General features: G+C 43.2%; 1 protein-coding gene across 1 annotated transcript in view; it reads left to right on the top strand.

Annotated features, from left to right (window-relative positions):
* The window catches only part of LOC124615690 (structural maintenance of chromosomes protein 2), a 174,315-nt gene that overhangs the window by 70,419 nt on the left and 78,773 nt on the right, over nt 1-25,123 (top strand). The window contains exons 6-7 of the mRNA XM_047143723.1: nt 15,389-15,529; nt 20,859-21,008. Of these exons, the coding sequence (XP_046999679.1) occupies nt 15,389-15,529; nt 20,859-21,008 (291 nt within the window). The remainder of the gene's footprint in view (nt 1-15,388; nt 15,530-20,858; nt 21,009-25,123) is intronic.

Here is a 25,123-nt window from a genome sequence, read left to right on the forward strand (position 1 = left end):
GGTGCCTTCCCTACTAGCCCTGTTGATAGTCTTCTGGTTGAAGCTGGGATCCCCCCCCTTTCTGTTCGGCGGTCCCAGCTTCTGGTGTCTTATGCCCTTACTATCCGTTCTTCTCCCGCTCATCCTTCCTATTCTATCCTATTCCCAGACCATGGGCGTCGCCCGCCTGACTCCCGCCCTCGGGCGGGTTTACCGGTTGGGCTGCGCCTTGCGTCTCTTACCCGTGATTTTCGGCTTCCTTCTTTGTCCTGTCTTCCTCGCTCCCTCCCCTCCACCCCTCCTTGGTTAGTTCCTCGGCCTCGAATTCGGATGGATCTCCGCCGCGGTCCGAAAGATTCCATCCCCCCGGTGGTGTTCCGTTCCTTTTTCCGCCAAATTTTATGGGAGTTTCGGGATGCTGTTGTTTTTTACACTGATGGTTCTAAATCTGCTGATCATGTTGGGTATGCTTTCACGTCCTTTGTTGGAACGGAAAATCATCTACTGCCACCCTCATGTGGGGTGTTTACTGCAGAATTGATGGCAATTTCCCGGGCCCTTACCTTTATTAAACAATCCCAACACAACCGCGTTTTGTTATGTACGGACTCGATGAGTGGCCTTCTTGCTATTGACCGGTGTTTTTCGCGCCATCCCTTGGTCTCTGCCATCCATGACCATCTCGCTGATCTTCACCGTGCTGCTTGCTCCATTGACTTCCTATGGGTCCCGGGCCATGTGGGTATCCCGGGTAATGAGCTCGCTGATCGTTTGGCTGGGGGAGCAGTTACTTATCCCCCGTTTTCTGTAACCCCTCCTGCAGCGGATTTACGGCTTCACAGCAAATCCCACTTTGCACAGTCATGGGCCAATTCTTGGGAGGCTACTCCACTGTCTAATAAACTTCGTGCCATTAAGGTGAATACAGGCCCATGGCGTTCTTCCTTTAGCCTCTCCCCCAAGGACTCGACCACACTGTGTCGTCTCCGCATTGGCCATACCAGGCTGACCCATGGTTTCCTTTTGCGTGATGAGCCACCCCCGCTATGTGGTTGTGGAGCCTTCCAGTCAGTGGCCCACATTTTGGTTGAATGCCCCCTTCTTTTGGCTCTGCGTGCTAAGTACAGACTCCCCCACACTTTACCTTTGATGTTGGCTGACGATTCCCGGATGGTCTCTCTGGTTCTAGGTTTCCTCCGGGAGAGTGGTTTTTATTCTCAGTTTTAAAGTTTTTAATCTTCCTCTGGTGTTGGGGCAGGGGATGAGTGTTTGGGTGTCTCCCACTGTAGGCAGTGTTCAGAGATTCCCGATTCACCTCCCTGACCGGAATCCTCTTTTCTTTCCCTTTTACTCTGTTTTCACCCCTTCTTTTTAAGGCTTGGTTAGTTTTTCTATTCCCATACGTACTTTCTGCATTATAGCAGTTGTACCTTTTAAGTCACAGGTGGTCTTGCCTATGCTGTTTCAGCATAGTGTTGGGTCCGTTCTCTTGCCAACTTCCCTCATTTGTTTTTACTAATGACAACGTGACTGCCCTTTTACGTTTCCCCTTTATCCGTTTTATTTTTCTGACTATACTGAGATGTCCCGTTAGCAGAATGGAGTCTATTTGAAACAAGGGACTGATGACCTTGCTGTTTGGTCCCTTTAACCTCAAACAACCAATGTCCCTGAGACTGACCCAGTGAAGCCCATGCAGCCTGAACCACCGAAGGCACAGCGTGACAAGCAGAAAAAGAAGAAAGTCCCCAAGACCAACGGTATTGTGGTGGCACCGATCCCACCGCTTCCTACAAGCTCTGCCTCTGAGGACGAGGTGGAGATTCTGGCGTCCGCTGAGGACCTCGCTCTTGCCGGTCCCTCGGACGCAATGGATGGCATTTGCACGGATGCTCCATCGGAGGCAGCAGGTGACCCAGTGGCGTAATCTGCCTTCCCAGTCCCGTCACGCCTTTCCCAGCCATGGACAACACCATCCTCCAGTGGAACTGCAGCGGTTTCTTCCACCATCTAGCTGAGCTCCGCCAACTTATCAGCCCTCACCCTTTCTTCTGCATTGCTCTCCAGGAAACTTGGTTTCCAGCAATGCGAACCCCCGCCCTCCGTGGCTATCGGGGTTATTATAAGAACCGAGCAGCTTATGAAAGGGTGTCTGGTGGCGTCTGCATATATGTCCTTCACACTCTGCACAGCGAGTCTGTCCCTCTCCAGACGCCTTTAGAGGCTGTCGCTGTACGCGTGTGGACGCCACAGGCTGTTACCGTCTGCAGTCTTTACATTCCACCGGATGGTGATGTCTCGCAGCATGTCCTGGCTGCACTGGTCGCCCAGTTGCCGCCACCTTTCTTGCTATTGGGCGACTTCAACGCCCATAACCCTCTGTGGGGTGGGTCAGTGGCAACAGGTCGAGGCGCCATCGTTGAGCATTTATTGTCGCAGCTCGATCTCTCGCTGTTAAATGATAGTGCCTTCACACACTTCAGTGTGGCGCATGGCACCTACTCCGCCATTGACCTTTCAATCTGTAGCCATAGCCTCTTACCGTCTGTCCAATGGAGTGTGCATGACGACCTGTGTGGTAGTGACCACTTTCCGATCTTTTTGTCACTACCACAGCGCCACTCTTCTGGGCGCCCTAGCAGATGGGCTATAAATAAGGCTGACTGGGACTTGTTCTCCTCCACTGCCGCTTTTGAGCCTCTCTCTACCGACGACATTGATGCGGTGGTTCAATCGGTCACCACCGGCATCGTTACTGCCGCCGTATCTGCCATTCCCCATTCCTGTGGGTCCCCTCGGCAGAAGGCTGTGCCTTGGTGGTCGCCTGAGATCGCTGAAGCGATTAAAGATCGCCGGCGGGCGCTCCAGCGTCACAAGCGACATCCCTCCATCGACCACCTTATCGCCTTCAAACGGCTGCGTGTGCGGGCCCGCCTCCTTATCCGCCAAGGCAAGAAGGAGTGCTGGGAGCGGTATGTGTCCACAATTGGTCTCCATGTCACTCCATCGCAGGTCTGGGCCAAGATTCGACGCGTCTACGGCTATCGGCCACCTGTCAGCGTCCCTGCGCTCTCACTGAATGGAGCCGTGTGTACTGACTCCGACGTCATTGCAAATCGCTTAGCAGAGCATTTTGCTATGAGTTCCGCTTCTGCGAATTACCCCGAGGCCTTCCGCTCCATTAAAGAGCGGCTGGAACGTCGGAGCCTTTCGTTTCGCACCAACCACCCGGAATCTTACAATGCTCCATTTAGTGAGTGGGAATTTCGCAGTGCCCTCGCTGCTTGCCCTGATACCGCTCCTGGGCCAGATGGCATCCACTGTCAGATGCTGAAACACCTTTCAGTGGACTGCCAGCGGCGCCTTCTCGATCTTTACAACCGTCTTTGGGTCGAGGGGGAGTTTCCGTCGCAATGGCGGGAAGGCATTGTCATCCCCGTTTTGAAACCTGGAAAGAACCCTCTGGAGGTGGACAGCTACCGTCCCATTAGCCTCACCAACGTTCTTTGCAAGTTGCTTGAACGGATGGTGAGCCGGCGCTTGAATTGGGTACTGGAGTCTCGGGGCCTTCTGGCTCCATCTCAGGGTGGGTTCCGTAAAGGCCGCTCCGCCGCCGACAATCTGGTGAGACTGGAGTCGGCCATCCGTACTGCCTTTTCCCGCCGTCAGCACCTGGTCGCTGTCTTTTTCGACATGCGGAAGACGTACGATACGACGTGGCGTCATCACATCCTTTCTACGCTTCATGGATGGGGTCTTCGGGGTCCTCTGCCGATTTTTATCCGCAATTTTCTGTCGTGTCGTACCTTCCGCGTGCAAGTCGCGGCCTCGTATAGTTCCTCCCACGTCCAGGAGAACGATGTGCCACAGGGTTCCGTTTTAAGTGTCTGTCTGTTTTTAATAGCCATTAACGGTCTTGCTGCAGCCATGGGAAACTCTGTCTCCGCTTCCCTGTATGCTGACGACTTCTGCCTTTACTACAGCTCTACTGGCATTGCAGCTGTTGAACATCAGCTACAGGGCGCTATCCGTAGGGCGCAGTCTTGGGCTGTAGCGCATGGGTTTCAGTTTTCGGCAGCCAAGACCTGCGTTATGCATTTCTGCCGGCGACGTACTGTCCACCCGGAGCCGCAGCTTTCTCTTGACGGCGAATTTCTTTCGGTGGTGGAATCACACAGGTTTTTGGGGGTGGTTTTCAATGCCCGGTTGACTTGGCTGCCTCATATCCGGCAGCTCAAACAGACGTATTGGCGGCATCTCAATGCACTGCGATGTTTGAGCCACACCCGCTGGGGAGCCGACCGCTCTACCCTGTTACGGCTCTACCAGGCGTTATCCAGTCCCGTCTGGATTATGGGTGCCTGGCATATGGCTCAGCATCCCCGTCTGCGTTGCGGGTGCTGGACCCAATTCTCCACAGCGGGATACGCCTTGCCACTGGTGCTTTCCGCACCAGCCCTGTGGACAGCTTACTCGTGGAGGCAGGTGTCCCTCCACTGCAGTTCCGACGCCAACGTTTGCTGGCCGCTTATGCTGCCCATGTTCTAAGCTCGCCCGGGCATCCTAACTATCGTCTCCTGTTCCCGCAGTCAGTCGTCCATCTGCCGGAACGTCGGCCCCGGTCGGGTTGTCCGATCGCCATACGCGTCAAGGAGCTTCTCTCCGGGCTTGGGCTTGTCCCTGTTCCACCTCCTTTCCGGGCACCTCTGCGTACACCCCCGTGGTGCGTTCCTCGCCCTTGCCTTCGGCTAGACTTGGCACAGGGCTCGAAGGACTCAGTCCCTCCAGAGGCCTTCCGCCACCGCTTTTATTCCATCCTGGCCACGTATCATGGCTCTGGCATTGTTTACACAGACGGCTCGATGGTTGCTGGTCGAGTCGGTTATGCGCTCACTCTAGGGGACCATTCCGAACAACGTTCCTTGCCGGCTGGCTGCAGCGTTTACACTGCTGAGCTGGTCGCCATCTTTCGAGCCCTAGAGAATATCCGCTCCTGCTCAGGTGAGTCCTTCGTTATCTGTAGCGATTCCCTGAGCAGTTTACGAGCACTCGACCTGTGTTTTCCTCGTTCCCGTCTGGTGATGGCTATCCATGAGTCCCTGCATACTCTTGCGCGTTGCGGCCGCTCTGCGGTCTTCGTGTGGACCCCAGGCCATGTTGGGATCCCCGGCAACGAGAATGTTGACCGGCTGGCGAAAGAGGCGACTAGTGCACCATCTCTGGACGTTGGCCTCCCGGAGACAGATTTGCGAGCGTTCCTACGCCGCAAAATTCTGGACCTTTGGGACACTGAATGGCGCGCCCTGCCTTCACGCAACAAACTTCGGGCCATCAAGGGGGCTACCGGTGTGTGGCGCTCCTCCTTGCGGGTCTCTCGCAAGGAGTCTGTTGTCCTCTGCCGGCTGCGCATTGGGCACACTCGGCTTACGCACGGCCACTTATTGCGCCGTGAGGACGCGCCTCTATGTCGCTGCGGCTCCGTTTTATCTGTGGTTCATGTTTTATTGGAGTGTCCGTTTTTAGCTGCGCTCAGGCAGTCGTTCGCACTGCCTGACTCGCTCCCTGCCCTTTTAACAGATGACTCGGCTATGGCTGACTTAGTTTTACGTTTTATTCGGGCAGGGGGTTTTTATTCTTTAATCTGAGTGTTTCTGTTTTTATCTTATTGTTTTGTGTTGATTCTGGCCTTTGGCCTCCGGTTTTAAACTGATTTTTTAATGTGTTTCAAGTGGTTGGCTTTTCCTTTTTTATTTCTCTGGTCGGCCAACCACCGTCACACTCTGTGTGCTTTTAGTTCGTTTTGTCTGGTCTTTGTCTCAGTTTCTCTTGTTCAGTGTCGTCTGTGCTCTATTCTGTTACTCGTTTTTTATTCTCTGTGGGTGTTTTTTAGTACTTGGACAAAGGGACCGATGACCGTAGCAGTCTGGTCCCTTTAATCCCCCAAACCAACCAACCAACAAGCTCTTCCATAATACTCCATGTTATCCTTACTGCTGGTGAAGTACAAGTCCCGCTATGTACACTACTCTGGTTACTAGGTACTGACTGACTCTGAGCTAGAGGCTGAGCTAACTGCGACTGTGGCTCCCACTGGGCTGCAACTGGTGACTCAACTCGTTGACTCACTGGATGACTGACTGGGCCCTCTAGTCTGCGGCGGCAATCTAAATACTGGCGGCCGAGAGGGCATTTCGTGCGAGTCTGTCTTTGGTCTTTCTCCTTATAGATGCACTTGGTTAGCCTAGTATTGATCTTCTCTCAACCTCTTAGACACCTGGAGTGCTGATGCCAGCTTACGCTACCACAATCCCCCCCCCCCCACACACACACCCTCAGAAATGCCGCACTGTTATTGTGCAGTGAGGCTGCAAATGACAATTTGGAGGGAGGTAGGACACTGGACATAGAGATGAGCCTTAGCTCTGGAGGACGGCGTACTCCCGACTGTGAGGCAACAGGAACATCCTCTGGAAAACTGCTGCCAGGGTACATGTCCAGGCTTGAGGGCGTTTCCTGGGGCAGTGACGATAACGGCAATGGTGGGTCCAGGTCCATTGGGCTGGTGATTGGGGATGGTGGGGGCGAGGGTGCAGCGTGCATCCGCTCCTCTTGAGGTACGCTGGTAGTCCGGGTGGGCGGCTGCAAAGGCCAGATGGTTTAGTGAGGCCGTGAATCTGAGGGAAGAAAAGCAGCATAATCATGGGGCAAATGGCATGCACAGAATTTGATTCTGATGGCAGCACTGCAAACCATCAGGACCTGCGATCAAATACGTAGAAGAGCCACTTTGTTTCAAGATCATCTCTCTTTCCCTGTGCCCATGGTTGTCATAATCCCTATAAAGAACAAGATCACACGACACAAAGCAATACTTGCGGACCATTGACAGCACTGGATGCTGCCGTGGGTGTAGCAACGTCCGATGGCGGCGGCCATGCAGAAGTTTCGCTGGTGATGGTACGTCTTGTAGGTGGGAGCGATAAGAGGTGAGAAAGAGTTGCAGCGCTTGTCCCCGTGTGGGTGGTGCGAAGTTGGGCCATCTGTTGCTTGGAAGTGCGTACGAAACGTTCTGTTCTCTGTTGGACTGTGGGCGAAACGGAGCACTTGTGAGGTGATGAATGCCGTTGCGTTCACAAAACTGTACATTGTCAAGTGAACTGTGGTCCATTGTCTGACATAAGTATTTCTGGCAAACCTTCTGTGCAACATATGGAGACAATGCTTGAATGTTGCTACGTGACGTAGTAGAGTTCGTAGGCACCGCAAATGGAAACTTGTGAAAAGAATGTACTGCTATGAGTCAATGAGTGTTTCAAAATGGCCCTGCAAAGACATTGTGTACTCGCTGCCATGACGATTGAGTTGTAGGCCAAGCTGAGAATGTCTGTGGCAGAGCGAATTGGTTTTCTGCACACGCGCGACACTGTGACTTCATCTGTTCAATGTGGGTGTCCGTGCCCTGCCAAGTACAGTGCCAGGGCACTAACTGTTTAGTGCGAACAATTCCCCAATGTCCTTGGTGGAGCGATCGCAATGCATCCTGTTACAATACTTTGGGAACAAGCACACATGATTGTCCACTGTCACATTGAACTAGAATCACACCCTGTCGAACTGAAATGTTATGCTGACGTGTAAAATAGTGGCGCTCAACGGAGTTCTAGATATTGTTCAAAGAACGAGGTCAAGACGTGAATATAATGCAACAAAATTTTGAGATCTGGATCTGCTTCCATGACCTGTGCAATTTTTTGGTAGTTCAAGGGAAGTGTTTCCAGAAATTCAGAGTCCTGCACATCGTTTTGGCAACAAGATGCGTGAGGTGCATCAAAATCTGAGCCTGGGCCAATTGGAAGGAGAGATACGGAGCCTGGGCCAATTGGAAGGAGAGATACGGCGTATGCATCGCCATTGTTTGTCATAGGTCTGTACAAAATTTCATACTGATACTGCAAAAGCAACAATGCCCCATGTTGCAATTTTTGAGCAGTGTGTGTAGGAACTGGCTTTGATGGATGAAATGAGGACTGCAAAGGCTTGTGATCTATCACTAAATTGAACTTGCAACCATACAAATTGTGTTGGAATTTTGTCACACTGTGCACAATAACGAGAACTTCTTTTTCAATTTGAGAATAATTGCTTTGAATTTGAGTCAACAACTTTGAGGCAAAAGCAGTGGATCTGTCTTGGGCATCACTTCTGTGTGAAAGCACAGTGCTGATTCCATAGGAAAAAGCACCGACTTGCAAAACTACCGGCATGGTGGGGTCAAAATGCCCTAAATACGTGTCACTAAGCGAGCTATTTTTGAGTTTGTGAAATGCATCTTGACAATCTTAAGTCCACACAAAAGGTGCATTTTTGCAATGCAAGCAGCTGCGATCTGAGTGGCATTCAGTATGAACAGAATGTAGTATGTCATCTTGCGTAGTACTGACTGCAGTTCACACATAATGCGAGAAACAGGCAGGTCATGTATTGCAAGCAAATGATATTGGAGAGGGTGCACACCCTGACTCTTTCACTTGACCTAAGTACTGTTGTCTAGTTTGAAAAAAAAAGTCACACTTTTCGAAATGACACTTGAGTCCTGCTGCTGACAACACTCGAAAAAAGAGTACACAAATTGCCAATGTGTTCTTCTAGTGTACGACCTGGGATGACAATATTGTCAAGGCAGTTTGAACAAAATGGCACTTTAGCAGTCAGTTGTTCCAAGTAATGTTGAAAAATGGCGAGTGTGGAAGCATTGCCGAAGGGCAGTCACAAATACTTGAACAGTCCTAAGTGTGTGTTTACAACAAACACCTTCTGTGATTGTTCATCCAATGGAATCACACAAATCTGTCTTATAAAAGTCCATGAGTTCCTCAGGGCGAGGTAACGGGTAAGTGTCAACTATTGTCTGTGGGTTGTCTGTAGACTTGGAGTCAAGACAATTGCAGATGCAACCAGAAGGCTTAGGCAACAAACATGCACTAAAAAGTTATCAGCTTTTCCCATTCCTTCTGAAAATAGTCCAGGAAATTATTTATCATGCTAGAGACACTGTCTTTTGGATCACGAGTGGATATAGAAAGTACATTGTCGTGGATGCTAACACCAAACAATTCAAAGGCATCTAAACCAAAAATGTTCTTATTGTCTCTGGATTGCAACACATTAAAATTCCCTGTCCTGGTGTAAGTGGCAGGCAAACTACACTGTCCAAGCACTGGAATTTCCTGTCCATTTTAAGCAGTGAAGTGCTTGCTAGATGTAGAAAGGCATGGTGAGCCTAACTGTTCGTACGTGGCATGATTAAGCAAAGTTACTGAGGCACCTGTGTATAACTGGAAGTTCACACAACGCGATGTGTAATGAGATGATTAGTTTGTTGGAACATCGTTGCACAACACTGGGGTGAGGAGGAGGAAGAGGAGGAGACACAATCTTAACACTATTTTTGTCAGAACCTGTTGTAGGTTTGCAAAACACAGCGTTCACTGCATGAGCATGAGCCTGTTTTTCCTGGGAGCAGGCAAAATTGGCGTGTATGTACCGTTGCAAAAAAAAACTGCTTGGTCGTGGCTTTTTTCTACACGTGTAACATGTTGCGTTACGCGATGAGCAGTTGTGTCTTTTATGGTGAGCAAAACATCTAGGGCAAGACTTCACGGGTCTGTCTATGTGTGTATGTTGCTGTCCGTGCGGCTGTGTACACACTCGTTGTGGCTGCTTGGGGTGGTTGTGAGCAAGGGGCAGCTCGGGGCCTGGTCAAACTTATCAGCCACTATGGCACCTGAATCTTACTGCTCTGAGATTTGCAATACTTGAGCAGATGATGGATCTAAGTACTTTAGGATCTGTTCCTGTATTCTACTATTGGGAACATTGAATATTATAGTTTCGCTAATCATTAAATCTCTGTAAAAGTTGCCACAACTACACTTAAATCTACACTTCCTAGTCATGCCCGTTAATTCTGTGTACCACTAATGGTACATCTGTTCTGGCTGCAGCTACTTGGACTTGCTGGTCATAGTACTTGATTAATGCAGCAATTACTTCATCATAACTAAGTTCGTTGGTAGACTCGGTTGGGAATAGCTTTTAGATTAAACTGAACGCTGGGGACCCTGCAATCGAAAGAAAGTATTGTGGCTTTACGATACCTTGAACTCGATGAACTTCACTATGTGCTTGGAATTGTCAGGTATTCGAGCCATTCATTTTTGGTGTCGTAAATTGCTGGTACGTTGGAATGCTGGTCAGCGGCACTTGTTGGGCTAGTCAGTCGGTCAGTTGTTGTGCGGCCGATGCGGCTCGTGCAGCCAGAAGTTGCTGTACGGTCATGAGTAAGGCAGCCATTTGTAGTCTCTGAAACTGAAAAGTGTGAGTTAGATCCACCACACTGGCCGTCTGCGGCTGAGGCGCAGGGGAAGGTGGGGGGGGGGGGGGAGTAGCCATGGTTGACACAAATATGTCATTGCAAAGAGCAAGTAAAGCATCTGAAAAGATAAATTTGATTAGTTCTGCGGATCCTCACCTCGAATACAGGCAGGAACGAAACAAGAAATTTGCAATGAGAAATTAGCAACCCTGCAAGCTAAAACACAAGGGAAGCAAGCAAAATCTGAACTGAATTATACTCGTAGTCAGTTTTTTGTGTCATCTCATTGTCACTGTATGCTTGTACCATGGGAAGCAAGGAGAGGATGTTGTTTGGTGGCCGGTATCCTCTTTCTACAACACAACTGCACACATGTATTAATTGAGTTATTTATTAACATAAACAGAGCGCTACTTAAGATAGTCTCTGTGCTATGATAGAAGTTCTTCCGTAATAGTGCATGTTATCCTCACTGCTGGTGAAGTGCAAGTCCCGCTATGTACACTACTCTGGTTGTTAGGTACTTAGTGACTCTGAGCTAGAGGCTGAGCTAACTGGGACTCCCGCTGGGCTGCTACTGGTGACTCGACTGGGCCCTTTGGTCTGCGGTGGTGATCCATATGCTGGCAGCCGAGATGATGTTGGCAGCGCATTTCTTGCAAGGCTGTATTTGGCACCTCCTGATACACGCTCTTGCTTAGCCTACTATCAATCTTCTTGCAATCTCTTTGCTGCCTGGAGGGCTGGCAGCAGCTTATGCCAGCACAGATTTTAATATATATTCTTTGTGATTCTAAGATTTCACCTATTGCTCAGTTTCAGGTATCATTCATACTTGGAAAGTAATATCAGTATTGGAAAAGAATGCTCAAGAACAGTTTGTTATATTTTAATCTTTTACTTCATTTAATTATCTGGTTTGAGCTAAAATGTGATCCTGTTTTTAACTAAATTTCAGAGCGTGATGTGTTAAAAATTGTCAGTGTGTTTCATTAAGTGTGTCCATGAAACTTGGTAATTCTTCTTCTTCTTTTCTCTCTCTCTCTCTCTCTCTCTCTCTCTCTCTCTCTCTCTCTCTCTCTCTCTCTCTCTCTCTCCCCCTCCCCCTCCCCCCCCCCCCCCCCCCCCTCTCCATCTCCCTCCACAGTCAACAGTTTGATATGTGCAAGTTCTACCCTCACTTACATTTGTGCAGTTGGTTGGCTAGATTAAAATATCATTCTGTATCACCAATGGTAGAGCATCCATTTGCCAGTTTTGTTGGACTGTCATGGTTTTGGCCCACTTAAAAGTCAGATAAAATACAAGCTGCTTCTAATCTACAAATTGATTTTTCCTATGCATCCGAGATAATTTATTTACTGTGTATTTTAAGAGTCTCTTTGAGGAAAAAATTATTTTGGTCATATTCTTAGTAATCAAAATTACAATTTCTTTTACCTGCTTAAAGTTGACGTTATACCTCCTCTGAACTTATTCTATTTATCGCCCACATTTTTATAGTACAAGGAGAAACAAAAATAAATGGTTTTTGTCTTCATTTCCTTTTTTGATTAGTATCTAAAGAAGTCATCAAGTATTTTTGATCATCCCAATAACACAGCTGAAATCATTGTGAGAGCACATGAAACAATCACGCTCTGAAATTTAGTTAAAACAGGATCACATTCATGTGAATAGTATTTTAAAATCAGTGCTTTATATTGCCTGTCTTCCTTTACAACAGTCAGCAATGATTTCCACCATGATAAGATATTCAGTGGGTAGCAGCTGCCCTTTAATTTTCAAACATTGTAAAGAATGAAACACATGAATGATCTAGCTTACCAAATAGATTCTGTGAAGCCAAGCCACTCATATGTGGTGAAACTCGGATGGGCTGATGTGACGCAGCTATCTCGTTGGATTTTAGGCAGATCCATATAAGAGAAGAGTCTCAGCCCTCCCTTGTGTGGAGAATCGCAGCCCATGTGTGGCAATCTTTAAATTCCATTGTGCCATTTGATTAGAGAGTTTTCAGGAAAGAAGTAACATAGGTGCTGCACAATGCAAGGCTGTTAAGCCTAAACACTGTTCTTGTGCACCACTGAACGAAGCAGTAATCCCTCCACATTACTGCTTGTTGAATGTGTATTCAAAATTTGTGTGTTTGCTCAAGCAGATGTCCCCTTCTCACACACATCATATATTTTTGTGGATTCTTGACTTTACAACCATACACTGTGGATCTTATGTGGTAGTCATAAAAGTGCCTATTTCCTTTGTCTTGCATTCCCAACCGAGCGAGGTGGCGCAGTGGTTAGCACACTGGACTCGCATTCGGAAGGACGACGGTTCAATCCCGTCTCCAGCCATCCTGATTTAGGTTTTCCGTGATTTCCCTAAATCGTTTCAGGCGAATGCCGGGATGGTTCCTTTGAAAGGGCACGGCCGATTTCCTTCCCAATCCTTCCCTAACCCGAGCTTGCGCTCCGTCTCTAATGACCTTGTTGTCGACGGGACGTTAAACACTAACCACCACCACCATCTTGCATTCCCATAAACAATCAAATATGGTAGGTGATGTATATGGTATAACCTCTTTTGAAACAGATCTTCAACTGTCAGTTCAAAAGTGTCATAACATGTGGCTCCTGTACACCTCCATTTTAAGTACGATACCCAGTCAAAGCATCACAAATTACAAAAAGTTTTGTGCCAAACTTCAATGGCTTGCTTTTTATGTACATGCAAAAATTATCTTTGCTCCGAAAAGACACACAGTTCAACAACTGTCAAATATCCATTGAGAGAAACACACAAAATATGAATGATTAGAATTGCATAGATTTTGAAGGGTCATGGTTATGCTGGCAAAGAGGAGTGATTTTGGTGTTATGATTGAGATAATACTTCAACAGAATTGCATTGAACCAACGATGCTGATAAACAGTTATAGGGAAGAAGTTATGGAATACTGATACTCTTGATCAGTAGTCACTTAGGCATGGAGGGTGTTTTTTTTATATATTTTTTTAAGTGCACTTGTAAATTATTACTTTGAAAATCAAGTAAATATCCTCTATTTTGTCATAGTCTGCTTTCCTCAAACTACTTGCTTTATACTTATTTTGTCTTTTTCATTTGAATATTATTAAATTGGCATAACCATTCAGTTTTTAAGGTTTTTAGTAACTCCACTGATATTAACAATGAGGAACAATGCAGTGTTCTGAAAATTGAGCAGATACTCAGCACAGGCAATTTCTGAAAAAGGATGACGGGAGGATAGTCAGCTGCATGCCATCCAGTTCTTTCATCTGCTGTCTTGAGTCTCTTAGGCAGTAAGAGAGAAGTTGACAGCTAAAAAGTCTGTCATCATTTTCCTTGCCTATAATAAAATTATCGAACATTGAACCACTAAAATTGTTTTACATTTTTACAGAGTATGCATTCTTGCAATCACTACACTGTGTTACTTCTTTTCTTTAATACTTTAGCATTTAGCGGTATCTAATCTGGCTCCATGTCAGAACCATTCGCATCTCCTTACGTAACAGAATTATCAAGTACTTTTTGCAGGACATCAAAAAACATAACTATTACCAAATTCTGTCCTCTCAAAGCTGCAGCCATGCGTGAACAGTGGGTGAGCAGATACACACATGCCCACCAAAAGCAGTAAGGGGGTTAACACAGGCTGGCAATAAACTGGAGTGCTGTTGAGAACTGCCGGTAATTAGGCAGCAGCACAGTGCAGAAATCATGCAATTAACATGCTTGCCAGCAGAGGTTAGCAAGCTTAGTGTCCCCTACGAATTTTTGAACACAGCATGTACTAGACTTAAGAGCCATTGCTCAAGTTGGTAATCTTAACTCAAGTCCCCATGAATTAGAGACAGTGACACTAACCAGTAGACCATAAGTTGTGGGTGTTTATCCATAAATTGTATTATTATTATATAATGATTGACATCTGTCTGATGTTAATATTGTTGCTAACACAAAACATAATTTAATATGAATGTTTGGTGTTGTTAGATAAACATGTGCTGAGAGATTAATCCTTTTGCTGCTATGGGTGTGTATACACATCCAGGTCTGTGGACGTGTATATGCATGATGCTTTGTTTTTTCTACAGCATCATAGACATCCAAAGGCAGGGTGTACAAGCCCTGGGACAATCGGAAAATCCTGGCGAAACTCGGAAAATCCGGGAATTTTTTAGACTTCTGGGAATTTTTCGTTATTTTAGTTTTCAGCTAGTTTGTAATTTTAACTGGTAAAAACTGATAACTGAAATTAAAAAATTTATGGTAGCCCACTACTGCAGAATAATACTGCAGCAAAAAACATAAACAAGAGAATGACACCAAAATAAAACTGTAGTTGCAAAGAAAATGGGCCATTTACAACAGCAAAATGCAGTGCATGTACAGGAGTCGGCTGACAGCAAAGTGTGTCAAAGACTATGCAGTACTTCATAACAACAATCAGCTTTCAGTGTGTCTTTGTCGTGGACCTTGTTTTGATGCGCGTGACGCCACAACAGTTTACATTTGTGACAGGTCACGGGAAAATATTGCAAATTGGGATTTGAGCAACATTACTTTCAAAGTAAATTTGCTTTTCACACAAGATGAATTATGTTATGTCTAAGAACATGTAATGAATTTCTTAAATCACAGAGCGTTAGACTCTCATTCAAAACTTAACACTATGGACCAGCGACATAGAAAAATTTCAGGCTCGGTAGACCAGCCATTTATGCCGTTAAGTAATATTTTACTGGCACATTTGTGTTTGTTTGGTACATCTTAGAGGACAACATGTAACAGTTTCAGGGTTTAGGTTTTCATATTTCTTTTAGTTCTTTAACAGATTACAAATTACACGAAACAAAAGCTGCACGCAGCATGGAATGCAGAGAGCACATCTATAACAGTGAAGGGGTTGAAAGCTGTTGTTTTTTGTTATTTATTTTATATACGGTATAGATTTGTAAACTTTCGTTTAAAAGTTATGCATAATAACCTATTTTGTGTCACTTGCAGGAGAAAGTTAAAGAAGTGCAAGATGCCAGTAGAAATGTTGATACTGAGATACAAGAGGCTGAGGTAGCAATAAAAGAATCTGAAGCTGAAGCAGCAGGAATAGATGGAAAAGTAGCTGAGATGCAAGAAATAATTGATTCGGTAAATGGTCTTTTAACTTCTATATTTTAATCTTTTACAATACTGTTTTTCATCACATTCATTTTTAATACATCTCTAACAGAGTGGTAAGTTATACGTAATTGGATAGATAAGAATTCCATTGGTCAGCATCATTTTTTAGGTAATGGTTTTTTTACACTGATTCTTAATATTTTGTGCATGCTGAACTCAGAAATTTAATTAATGTTCTTGAGTCAGGTAAGGTTTTATTGGTACTACACTTTTTAAAATATGAGAGTTCATGGTGTTTTTTTTTTAATTATACAGCAGATATGCTGATCATGGTTTGAAAACAGTCTAAATTATTTATATAAGATCACACATTAACATCATTTTATGGAAGAGAGGCTATTTTGTTTTCAAGGACTTTCATGTGTATTTTGCATCTGGAATGTCTCTCTTAAGCCCCAATAATAGTCAGAAAGGGTGTTCGCAACCCAGCAATCCTGGTATCTCTCTGTCACTCTGATGTTTCTATGAAAATTCTCACCCTGCTCTCTGCTGTAGTCTCCAAAATCACCAGGGAAGTAATCTAAATGTGAGCTGAGAAAGTATATCATTATAGACGTACGAGCACCAAGAACCTGGAAGTATTGCAGGAGTTCCTCAACAGCATTTTTTACTCTGGGCCCTTGCAGTTGCCAAGAAAGTTGCTTCAGTGCTAATCAGGCATTCTTCTCTGTATATTTCATACTCTCATCGAATTGTGGATCTTTCACAAGTTTCCTGATCTGAGGACCATCAAAAGTCTCTGAATTAAGTTTTGACTTGCTGACATGTGGAAATTTCTGTTCTAAGAAAGTAAAAGTCCTCCTGTCTTTCTGCATAGCCTTTATATAAAGGATCTCATCAAATGAATTTAATGTGTAGTGGTGGAAGTAGAATTTTTTGATGATCCATGAGAGCTTGCGACTTCGCGTTGTGCGAGCCTGGTGTCGGGACAGGTCGTGTTTCTCATTGATGTTGTAGATAGTGGTTATCTGCCCAACTGTCCATTAGACATAGGAAACATGAATATTTGTTGTAGCCACATTGTAGGCCCAGGAGCATGGCCACACCCTGTAACAAATAGTGTTAATGTGTTCCTGTTTATGGTATGAAACGCTTACAAAATAAACACATTAAGCACACAGTGTATTAAGCTCAAAAATATGTCTTAAAGTCTCCAAATATCTTCCAGTTGCGATGCTTGTATTTCAGAGCAGTTAACAAACATTCTGTTACTGTAGGTTTGACTTGTTTGTACTAATGACCCACTGGAAGGAAAGCAGTTACGTTATGAATGTGAAGTAGTAGACCTTTCAAACTTGTCGTTCATGAATTTATGAAAAACCACCATTAATTAGAGATATATGTTATGCCCAAAGCTTCAATTAGATTATCAATGTCATTATAGTAAACCAGAGAACCTGCTTCATCCTTTTTAAAATACTGTTGAAACTCTTCTTTGTGACTGTGGTACCAGTAGAAGGTTATTCCAGGAGCATGAAGACATGATCCTAGTAACTGGGCAGATTCTTTGGGCAAGCACAAATCTCATATTAAATCATTCAGTTCAGCTTGAGTTACAGCATTTGATTGGCCTCAATTGGAGGGGGTATGATATGTATCACCAATGTCCCCTGTATCCTCTTAGAGCATTTCATCATTTGGGCCAGAAAAGTCACTCTGGTTATTGGGGGGTGTTGGAATCTGAATTCCTGGTCCATGAATCACTGATCGTATGGCAGAAGGCATGTCTAGCTATTTTACTCTTTTTCTTTTGGTTCATACCCAAAAGTAAAGGGAGATATATTCATTAAATTAATTCAGTTATAATACTTATTTTAATTAAATCTGAAAGGCACTAACAAAGAGACGTATTAAGTTCATGAGAATCAAATTCATTAAGGTATCCAGAAAATTTGCCATGCAGACATAGCAGTGGGTAACATTTTTGTGACTCGAAACCATTGCCAAAGCCTTCTTTTAAACATTTGGGCCCCAGTTGTCATTTATGATGTCTTCCTTCCCTCCCAAATCACAAGTACACCAGTACTGAGACCCTTTTGTTGCTTTTTGTTCCACCACCAAAGACTTTAAACACATCCAGAATGAGATTTTCACTCTGCAGTGGAGTGTGCACTGATATGAGACTTCCTGGCAGATTAAAACTGTGTGCCTGACAGAGACTTGAACCCTGGACCTTTGCCTTTCACAGAATTGAAGCTGTGAGGACGGGTCGTAAGTCGTGATTGGGTAGCTCAGTTGGTAGAGCACTTGCCCGCGAAAGGCAAAGGTCCCGAGTTCGAGTCTCGATCCGGCACACAGTTTTAATCAGCCGGGAAGTTTCACTTTCAACACATATTTTGCAGCGTACGTGTGGTACCAATGTTGACTGCAAAATATGTGTGATAGATTTTCTTCACAAAATCAGTAATTTTTACTTTCCTTTGTGCCATGATGACTTTACCACAAATATAGCAAAATCAGTCAGGATGATTCTTCCCTTTTAAATTCATTTTGTAACAATTTTGCTTCCTGTCAAAGACTTCATCATACCAGCCTGCAGGTTGCTACAAGTTAGATGTGAGGATAGCCCTAACCCCACCTCTTTCTCTGCTACGGTAATAAAAGTTTCAAACACCTGAATGGCTTCTATATCTAATAGCAAAAAAAACTGACAAGATTGAGCAAAATTAGCTACATTTTTTGATTCAGCAAGCACTAAATGTAAGTCACCTAAAAAACCCATGACCTAAGGAAAAAAGTTTTGAAATGCAGATCATTGTTCTACTTACCAAGTGATGGCAGGAGAAAGCACACAAAAGTTAACAAAATGTGCAAGCTCTCGGAGTCACTGGCTGCTCCTTCCCTTGGAAGGATTAAAGAGTAAGGAAGAGGGATGATGCAAGAGGGTTGGTGAGGTTTAGGAACAGTGAGGATATGAGAAACTCGCAGAGAAACTCGGGTCAGGGGAGACTTCCTGTATGAAATGAGAAATCATTCTATCCAGGAAGTCTCCCCTGACCTAGAGTTTTAGGCAACTTTTCCACAATTCTCCCCATTTTCTAAACCTTACCAGTCCTTTTCATTTATCCCTCATCCTTCCCCTTCCACCCTTCTGCCAGAACAACTCACTAGCTCTGAAATATTGCACATTTTTTAACTTTTATGCGGTTTGTTCTGCAGATGCTTAGTGAGTAGTTTTTTTGTGTATTCAGGTACAGTGTATTTTCAAAAATTGATTATTTTTGTTGATAATTGATTAAGTTCAGATTTGCATGTATAAGATTCAAATATTTGTATTTGTATTCTACTATATAGGTTGAATGACTCCCTTAATTCTTTATGTTCTTTTTTGTGAATGCTCTGATTGTAAGTGTATGGAGTTAAAAGGCTAAGTGTGTACTAATGATTGACAGTCATAAAATTATAAGGAGGCATAATGCCTTACCAGTACTTACGTTTGGGAGACAGAAATTCTAAATACTGTTGAAACTAGAAACTCCAGGTTGGAATATCAGCAATGTATGGAAAATATAGAGTGACACGCTAATGATGACATTAAGTTGCAGACAGTCACAACAAAAAGACACTTCCACATTAACTTTTGGCCAAAGCCTTCATGAGAAAAGCCCAAGTTGCATCAGATGGTGCTCTTGTGTCCTTCAGGTGTGCTTGCTTCTGCAACTTAGTGTGTCATCTTTACGATAGGTAGCAGTCTGTCTTTTCTTGTCTTGTGAATAAGTAAAGAAACACTAAAAAAGCTATTAATATTGTTTCATGTATAGAGCAGCAAGAAAACACTGAAATTGCAAAATCCAGGGTATTATATATTTGGAAATATTGTGTTTGCTGCACTTGTGGGAATGGGAATGATACTGATTTACAGTGTATACTTTGCCACACACAGGATGGTGGCTTTTGTGGCATAAGTGTTAATTTGCTACTTGAGGCTTCATGTAGTGTCTTTATTTTCTCATATTATTTGCATGCTGATATAGTCATCATCTAAGTTTTGTCTGACTTGCAGTGAACTCATTGCAGAGAGAGGGGCCTTTTTTTTCTTTCTGAATAAAACTTATTACCTATTGTCACTCTTCATGTGAGGGACAAGGTTTTGTATTTGATTCTCTATGAAAAATAGTTCGTGGTGCAGTCCAAGTATGTGACGTTGTACGTCACAATCAGGAGCTAAGTCACCATTCTTCACCTGTGCATAGTTTGTCTTTGCAGACTGTGCAATCAGTTCATGGCAGTGATTGAAATCTCTGGCTTTGCCTGTCTTCTTTGTATGTAATGAAGTAATTGTCTGTATAATGGATAATGGAACATCCTGGGTGAAAATCAAATCTGTGGGTGAGCGGAGACTGCTATTTGCCATTTAGTGGAGTTTGAGTAGTAGGTGGACATGTGAGCCAGAAGTTGAATGTTGTTGTACAGCTTTAAAAAGATTTATTTTTCTTAAAAACAAACATACTCATTACTTCAGTGTTCAGTATTGCTGCTGTGTAATGAGTTATTATCTTTCCTCTTGCCATTGTTTTGCTCCCAGTAAATGTATGCTAAATTAAAACGAAAGACATGCTGTAATTATTCATTTGAAGGTGATCACAACTTCACAAACAAAGAGCCACTGAACAATGGGTAGTGCAACGCTACTGGTGTCTGTTGCGAGCTGAGTAATGCCATATTAATTCCTTCCCTTTCACAGCTTGCAAATGTGACTCCATTTACCATTCGTTACTGTGGCTTTTTATTTAGGATCAGACATGAGTAGGATTTTTTTTTTTTTTTTTTTTTTTTTTTTTTTTTTTTTTTTTTTTTTTTTTTAGCTATTCCCATTAAATTTATTCACAGTATCGTAGCACATCGCTCCTACTCTCTTACCAGCTATGTGCAACATTGTCGACTCACATTCCATAGACAAAGGTCTGCTAGATATGGTATACTACTCACAAGAGATGAAAATAACCAAAAAGTAAAAATAAAAAATATCAAAACTCCCATAAGTTACAAGTGAGAACACTGAAACCTTTCAGCAATCATATCAAAAAGTAATTACTAAGCATTGGAAGAGAAACGTCCTGGAGATCTAACACTGGTGATCTGTCTTCATGCTCACAAAAAAATCAAACATTCTTATATAGTAAAAATCATGGTAAACATTTGCATCAGTATGTGCATGTGATCACTTAAATGTCCAGTATACATCAACATTAACCAACAGTACCTTACCCAATGTATTTCTGCTGCTATGTGCAGACTTCCTTAAGTTATAAAAACCATTTCATGTCTTTAAAAACAATTCATTTCCTTGTTTCAGATGTCCCATGCAAGGTTAAAGGACCAGGAAACAGCCCTGAACAAAATGGAGAAAGAGGAAGCAGTTATTTCTGCCAAAGTAAAAATGAGTAAAGAAGCAGTAAATAAAGAAATAAGCAAGAAAAACAGATTGGAAAAGGCTTTGAAAGAGGTATGGCAGCAGAATATCCAAACATGTAATGTATGCATGCATTTAAAAATACAGCATGACACAGAAAAAGAAGCAATATTGTTTCCTATATACAAAAAAAATTGAAAGATGTCCAGTCATTGGTAAAAATGTTACTGGTCCGGTGTTTGTTATTCAAAAAATGAATGGCACAGTAGCAGGCTTTCCAAAAATGTAAATTGTGATGAATGAAATTAAGTCAAACATTTCTACTTTCCAGGCAGTTGCTAGTTCCAGTTATGTCAGCAGCTAAATGTAGCACAAAATTCACATAACATTTATTTGCTAATAAAAGAAGTGCCTGACATGTATTTTTTGTGTGCTATGTTCGTACGTCACACACAAACTACAAAAATTCAGGGGCGGGGTGATTCTATACTGAACTTTTTACCGCATAAAAAGTTTTTTCCCTCGTTTTACATTTTACCCTCATTTTACACGATTTTTTGAAGTCCCATGAAAAGTGTAAAAGTGGGATTTCACTGTGCATTTGTCTTTATTGTTTATATCATAATGTGAAAAATATGAGAATGTTTATTAGAAGCTGAATATCATGACTTTTTTTTATTCGTGGTTGGCATATTTGTTTGGTCAAACTGACAGTCATCATCTGTTTGTTTAAAGGGCAAACTGAGAACATTTAGTTCAGATCTGGTAAATACAGAAAACTTGTGGATCAAGTAAACCACAGTTGGACAAGTACATTCCAAGGAAGAAAATCAGAGACAGCAAAGACCAACCCTAGTTTTGTGGTACCATTTTTAGAATATGGCCAAAAAAAAAAAAAAAAACAACTAAGTCTGCTATGCCCTCACTACAAGAGAATTGCAGGGTTGCTGGTACAGAAAAGTTATACCAGTTAGTGCATTGTGTAGGAAGACCATGCGTTAAGCCTACAATAATTTTCGGTCAGATCTTGAGGAAAGAGTTACTAGAAGATCCTAGTAGGTTACGGTCATATGTAAAGCCATTGAACTGATTTAAACCTTGCATTCAATCTCTTGTGGTTCCACTTGGTGGCAGATCTGAAGACAGCAGACTGAAAGCAGAAATGTTAAATTCCACATTTAAAAGTGTATTCATTCAAGAAGATACTACAGTACCAATGTTTGACCACACACAGACTTGCAAATGTATGAAATTGATATTAACACTAACAATATTGAAAAAGTAACTAAAACTGGTTAAAGTAAACAGGGTGCTGTGCACTAGTGGAATTCCAGTTAGATTTTACATTTAATACTCCACTGAATTGGTTCCTTTCATATCTTATATTTATTGAGACTTGCTTGTGCAGCTGACTGGAAAAGTCCACAGGACATTTCTGTCTGTTAAAAGGGCAATAGATTGGATGCACAGAATTATAAGCCAGTATCACTTGTTAACCATCTATTGCAGGATCCAAGAACATATTGTAAACTCGAAAATTATACTGTTTGTAGAATAAAACAAGCTTGTCTCAGAGAATGAGCTCAGATTCAGAAAAAAGCTCATGTGGCACATAGATTTCTCTAAGGCATTTGATACTTTATCACGTTGCTGACTTCTAATCAAGATATGAACATACAAAGTATCATTGCAAATATGAGATTGACTGGAGGAATACATGGATGGAAAAAAATCGCAACACCAAGAAGGATTGTGCAACATAAACTAAAGCTGGTAGGCATGTTTCTACAGCTGAAAGATGTCCATTCACATTTCACACCAGTCACATTAGAATGGAGCTAGTAGTGTCGTTATTAGTCTTCAAATCAGGTTTGCTTTAAATACACACTTTAATAGTCGTAAACATCAGTTACATTTGTGATTACATATGGTGAGCTGATGTTGGTCAAGAATGCGTCTAAGGCCCAAAGACACAAATATCAACACCTCAAGTTTGAACAAGTTTGGGCTACGAAAAGCTGGATGTTCCTTTCATAATGTTGCAGAAATGTGTGGTAGGAAGGTAGCCACAGTACATGATTACTGGCAGCAGCGATCACTCGAATGTAATATCACAAGGAGGCAGGGCTCCAGGCGGCCACATGGCACAAGCGAGAGGAAAAACCATCATGTTTGGTGTATGGCTCTGGCACAGTGTACTGTACCTGCAGCAGCAATTAGCCTTACAGTGACATAACAAATTCTTACGAAGTGGTTACTTCAAGGACACCTCTGAGCCACTGACCCCAAACCAGTGCCACGTGCAACTTCAGTGGTGTTAAGCAAGAGCTCATTGCAAGGCAGGATGAAGTTCTGTTGTATTTTCTGAAGACAGCTGGTTCTCCCTTGGTGACAGTGACGGCCTTGTGTTGATTATAGTGTGTTTAAAATTAGTTGCGACTTCTGACGTTTGGCTGACTGGACAGGGACATGACGCCGTTGCCCAGGTGACCCCAATGATGCCACCAGGGGATCGGCTGGTAACGCGCCCCTGTTGCCAGACCATGAATAAACAGCGCAAATTAGATGCATCAACGTTCGTCAGCATTTGTTGTAATGCCGTATTTTCTGGCACTGAAGTGTTCTGCAGTCGTAAGGTATTGTGAACAAGTGTTTTTTGTTGGTGTTGCATTGATAACAACAGCGCAGTACATCTGAATACGAGACTTTCAATAAAAGTGCTGTCAGAGAACACATCCATGGGCTGGGAAGATAACGTTCTGCTGCAAAACATTCCTCGGAATTCGACTGTAGTATTGGACAAAACGCATTACCACTTTGTTGTGATGCATAAAGCTCCAACAATGCAGGGAAGGAAAGCGGATATTTTGCGAGTACAAAGAAATGTTCCATGAGATAAAGGTGAATCTAGCATGTATAAGGCGAAGGTAATGGAACTTGTAGTGCTGTACAAGCCAACACTTCTAAAGGGAATAGTTTAATCAGGCTTCCTCCGCATCATGCTCATTTAAATCCAACAGAGTATATGGTTCTAGGTGAAAAGTAATGTGGCAAAAAACAAGAATAGGTTTATGTTCAGTGAAGTTGGAAATTTTGACCAAAGAACCTACTGAAAATGTTGGTGACAGGACTGGTCATGATTTATCAGCTATACCAAGAAGACAGTTTAGGAGACATTGTTTCATGAAAAACTGTGACGAGTTTTGACGAATACGTAACTTCTCTTGTTGCCATGTTAAGATCTGCTTGTTTTGTCAAAACACAGCAATGTTCAGGAATATTCATCTCACTATCATTCTAATGCAGTTGAAATTGTGACAGAATCCTGAAATAGTGTCTTATTACACTAACAACTGAGTGCCAGTCAGGTCAGTAGTTTATGAAACAGTCCATTCTTAGTTTAAAAATAAGCTTGTAATTTCTTCACTTATACTGTCACAAAATCCACAGCAGTTCTTGTTTCACCAGCTATGGATGGGTCTCAATAATTACATTATTTCATTGAAAAACTCTGTAATTGTTTGAATATCACGGTCGATCTGGAAGTTTCGCATAATAAAACACACTCCTCTTTGTGCAATCACTTACAAAATCCTGGTTGTATGTCTCAAACCGTTTATGAGATTTGTGAAAATTTTATTCTGATTTTTTTCACTGATGCACGAGTCCCTCACGGAGTGCTTTAAATACATTAAATTTTCTCGAAATTGGGAACAGCTGGCGATATCCTTAAAAGTTTAATATCATCTACATTTAATACGCAGCAACATGTAACCTAATATGCACAAAACACAAATTCATAGTGATACCTATTTTTCACTGCAAACTAAGAATTTCTTGCAGTAGTTTACTTACTATCAAAATATCACAATAACTGTAACCATTAACGAAATGATAGCCAGCTCTTCATAAAGCTGATGAATTAAACTATAAGATGTGTGAGAATTAGAGTTTATTACTGAATAGCTTCCTTTAAAATGTTAGAGGCAGATCGCAGATCGGTCGGCTTGTGCGGATTTCTGTTAACACACTGTCAAGTGAGCCTGACAGGTTCTGCGCCTACGTAGGCCCAGCGTTATACTGTGGTCGCCAGCTGACGCGTCCAGCATAAGCTGGCAACTACGCTTCCCTCCACTCATTCCGTACTGAACTGTCGAAAGTCGCAACTTATTTTAAACACACTATAGGTGGCCAGTTGAGGGTCTGCA

The sequence above is a fragment of the Schistocerca americana genome, chromosome 5, assembly GCF_021461395.2.
Source record: "Schistocerca americana isolate TAMUIC-IGC-003095 chromosome 5, iqSchAmer2.1, whole genome shotgun sequence".
Classification (NCBI taxonomy): Eukaryota; Metazoa; Arthropoda; class Insecta; order Orthoptera; family Acrididae; genus Schistocerca; species Schistocerca americana.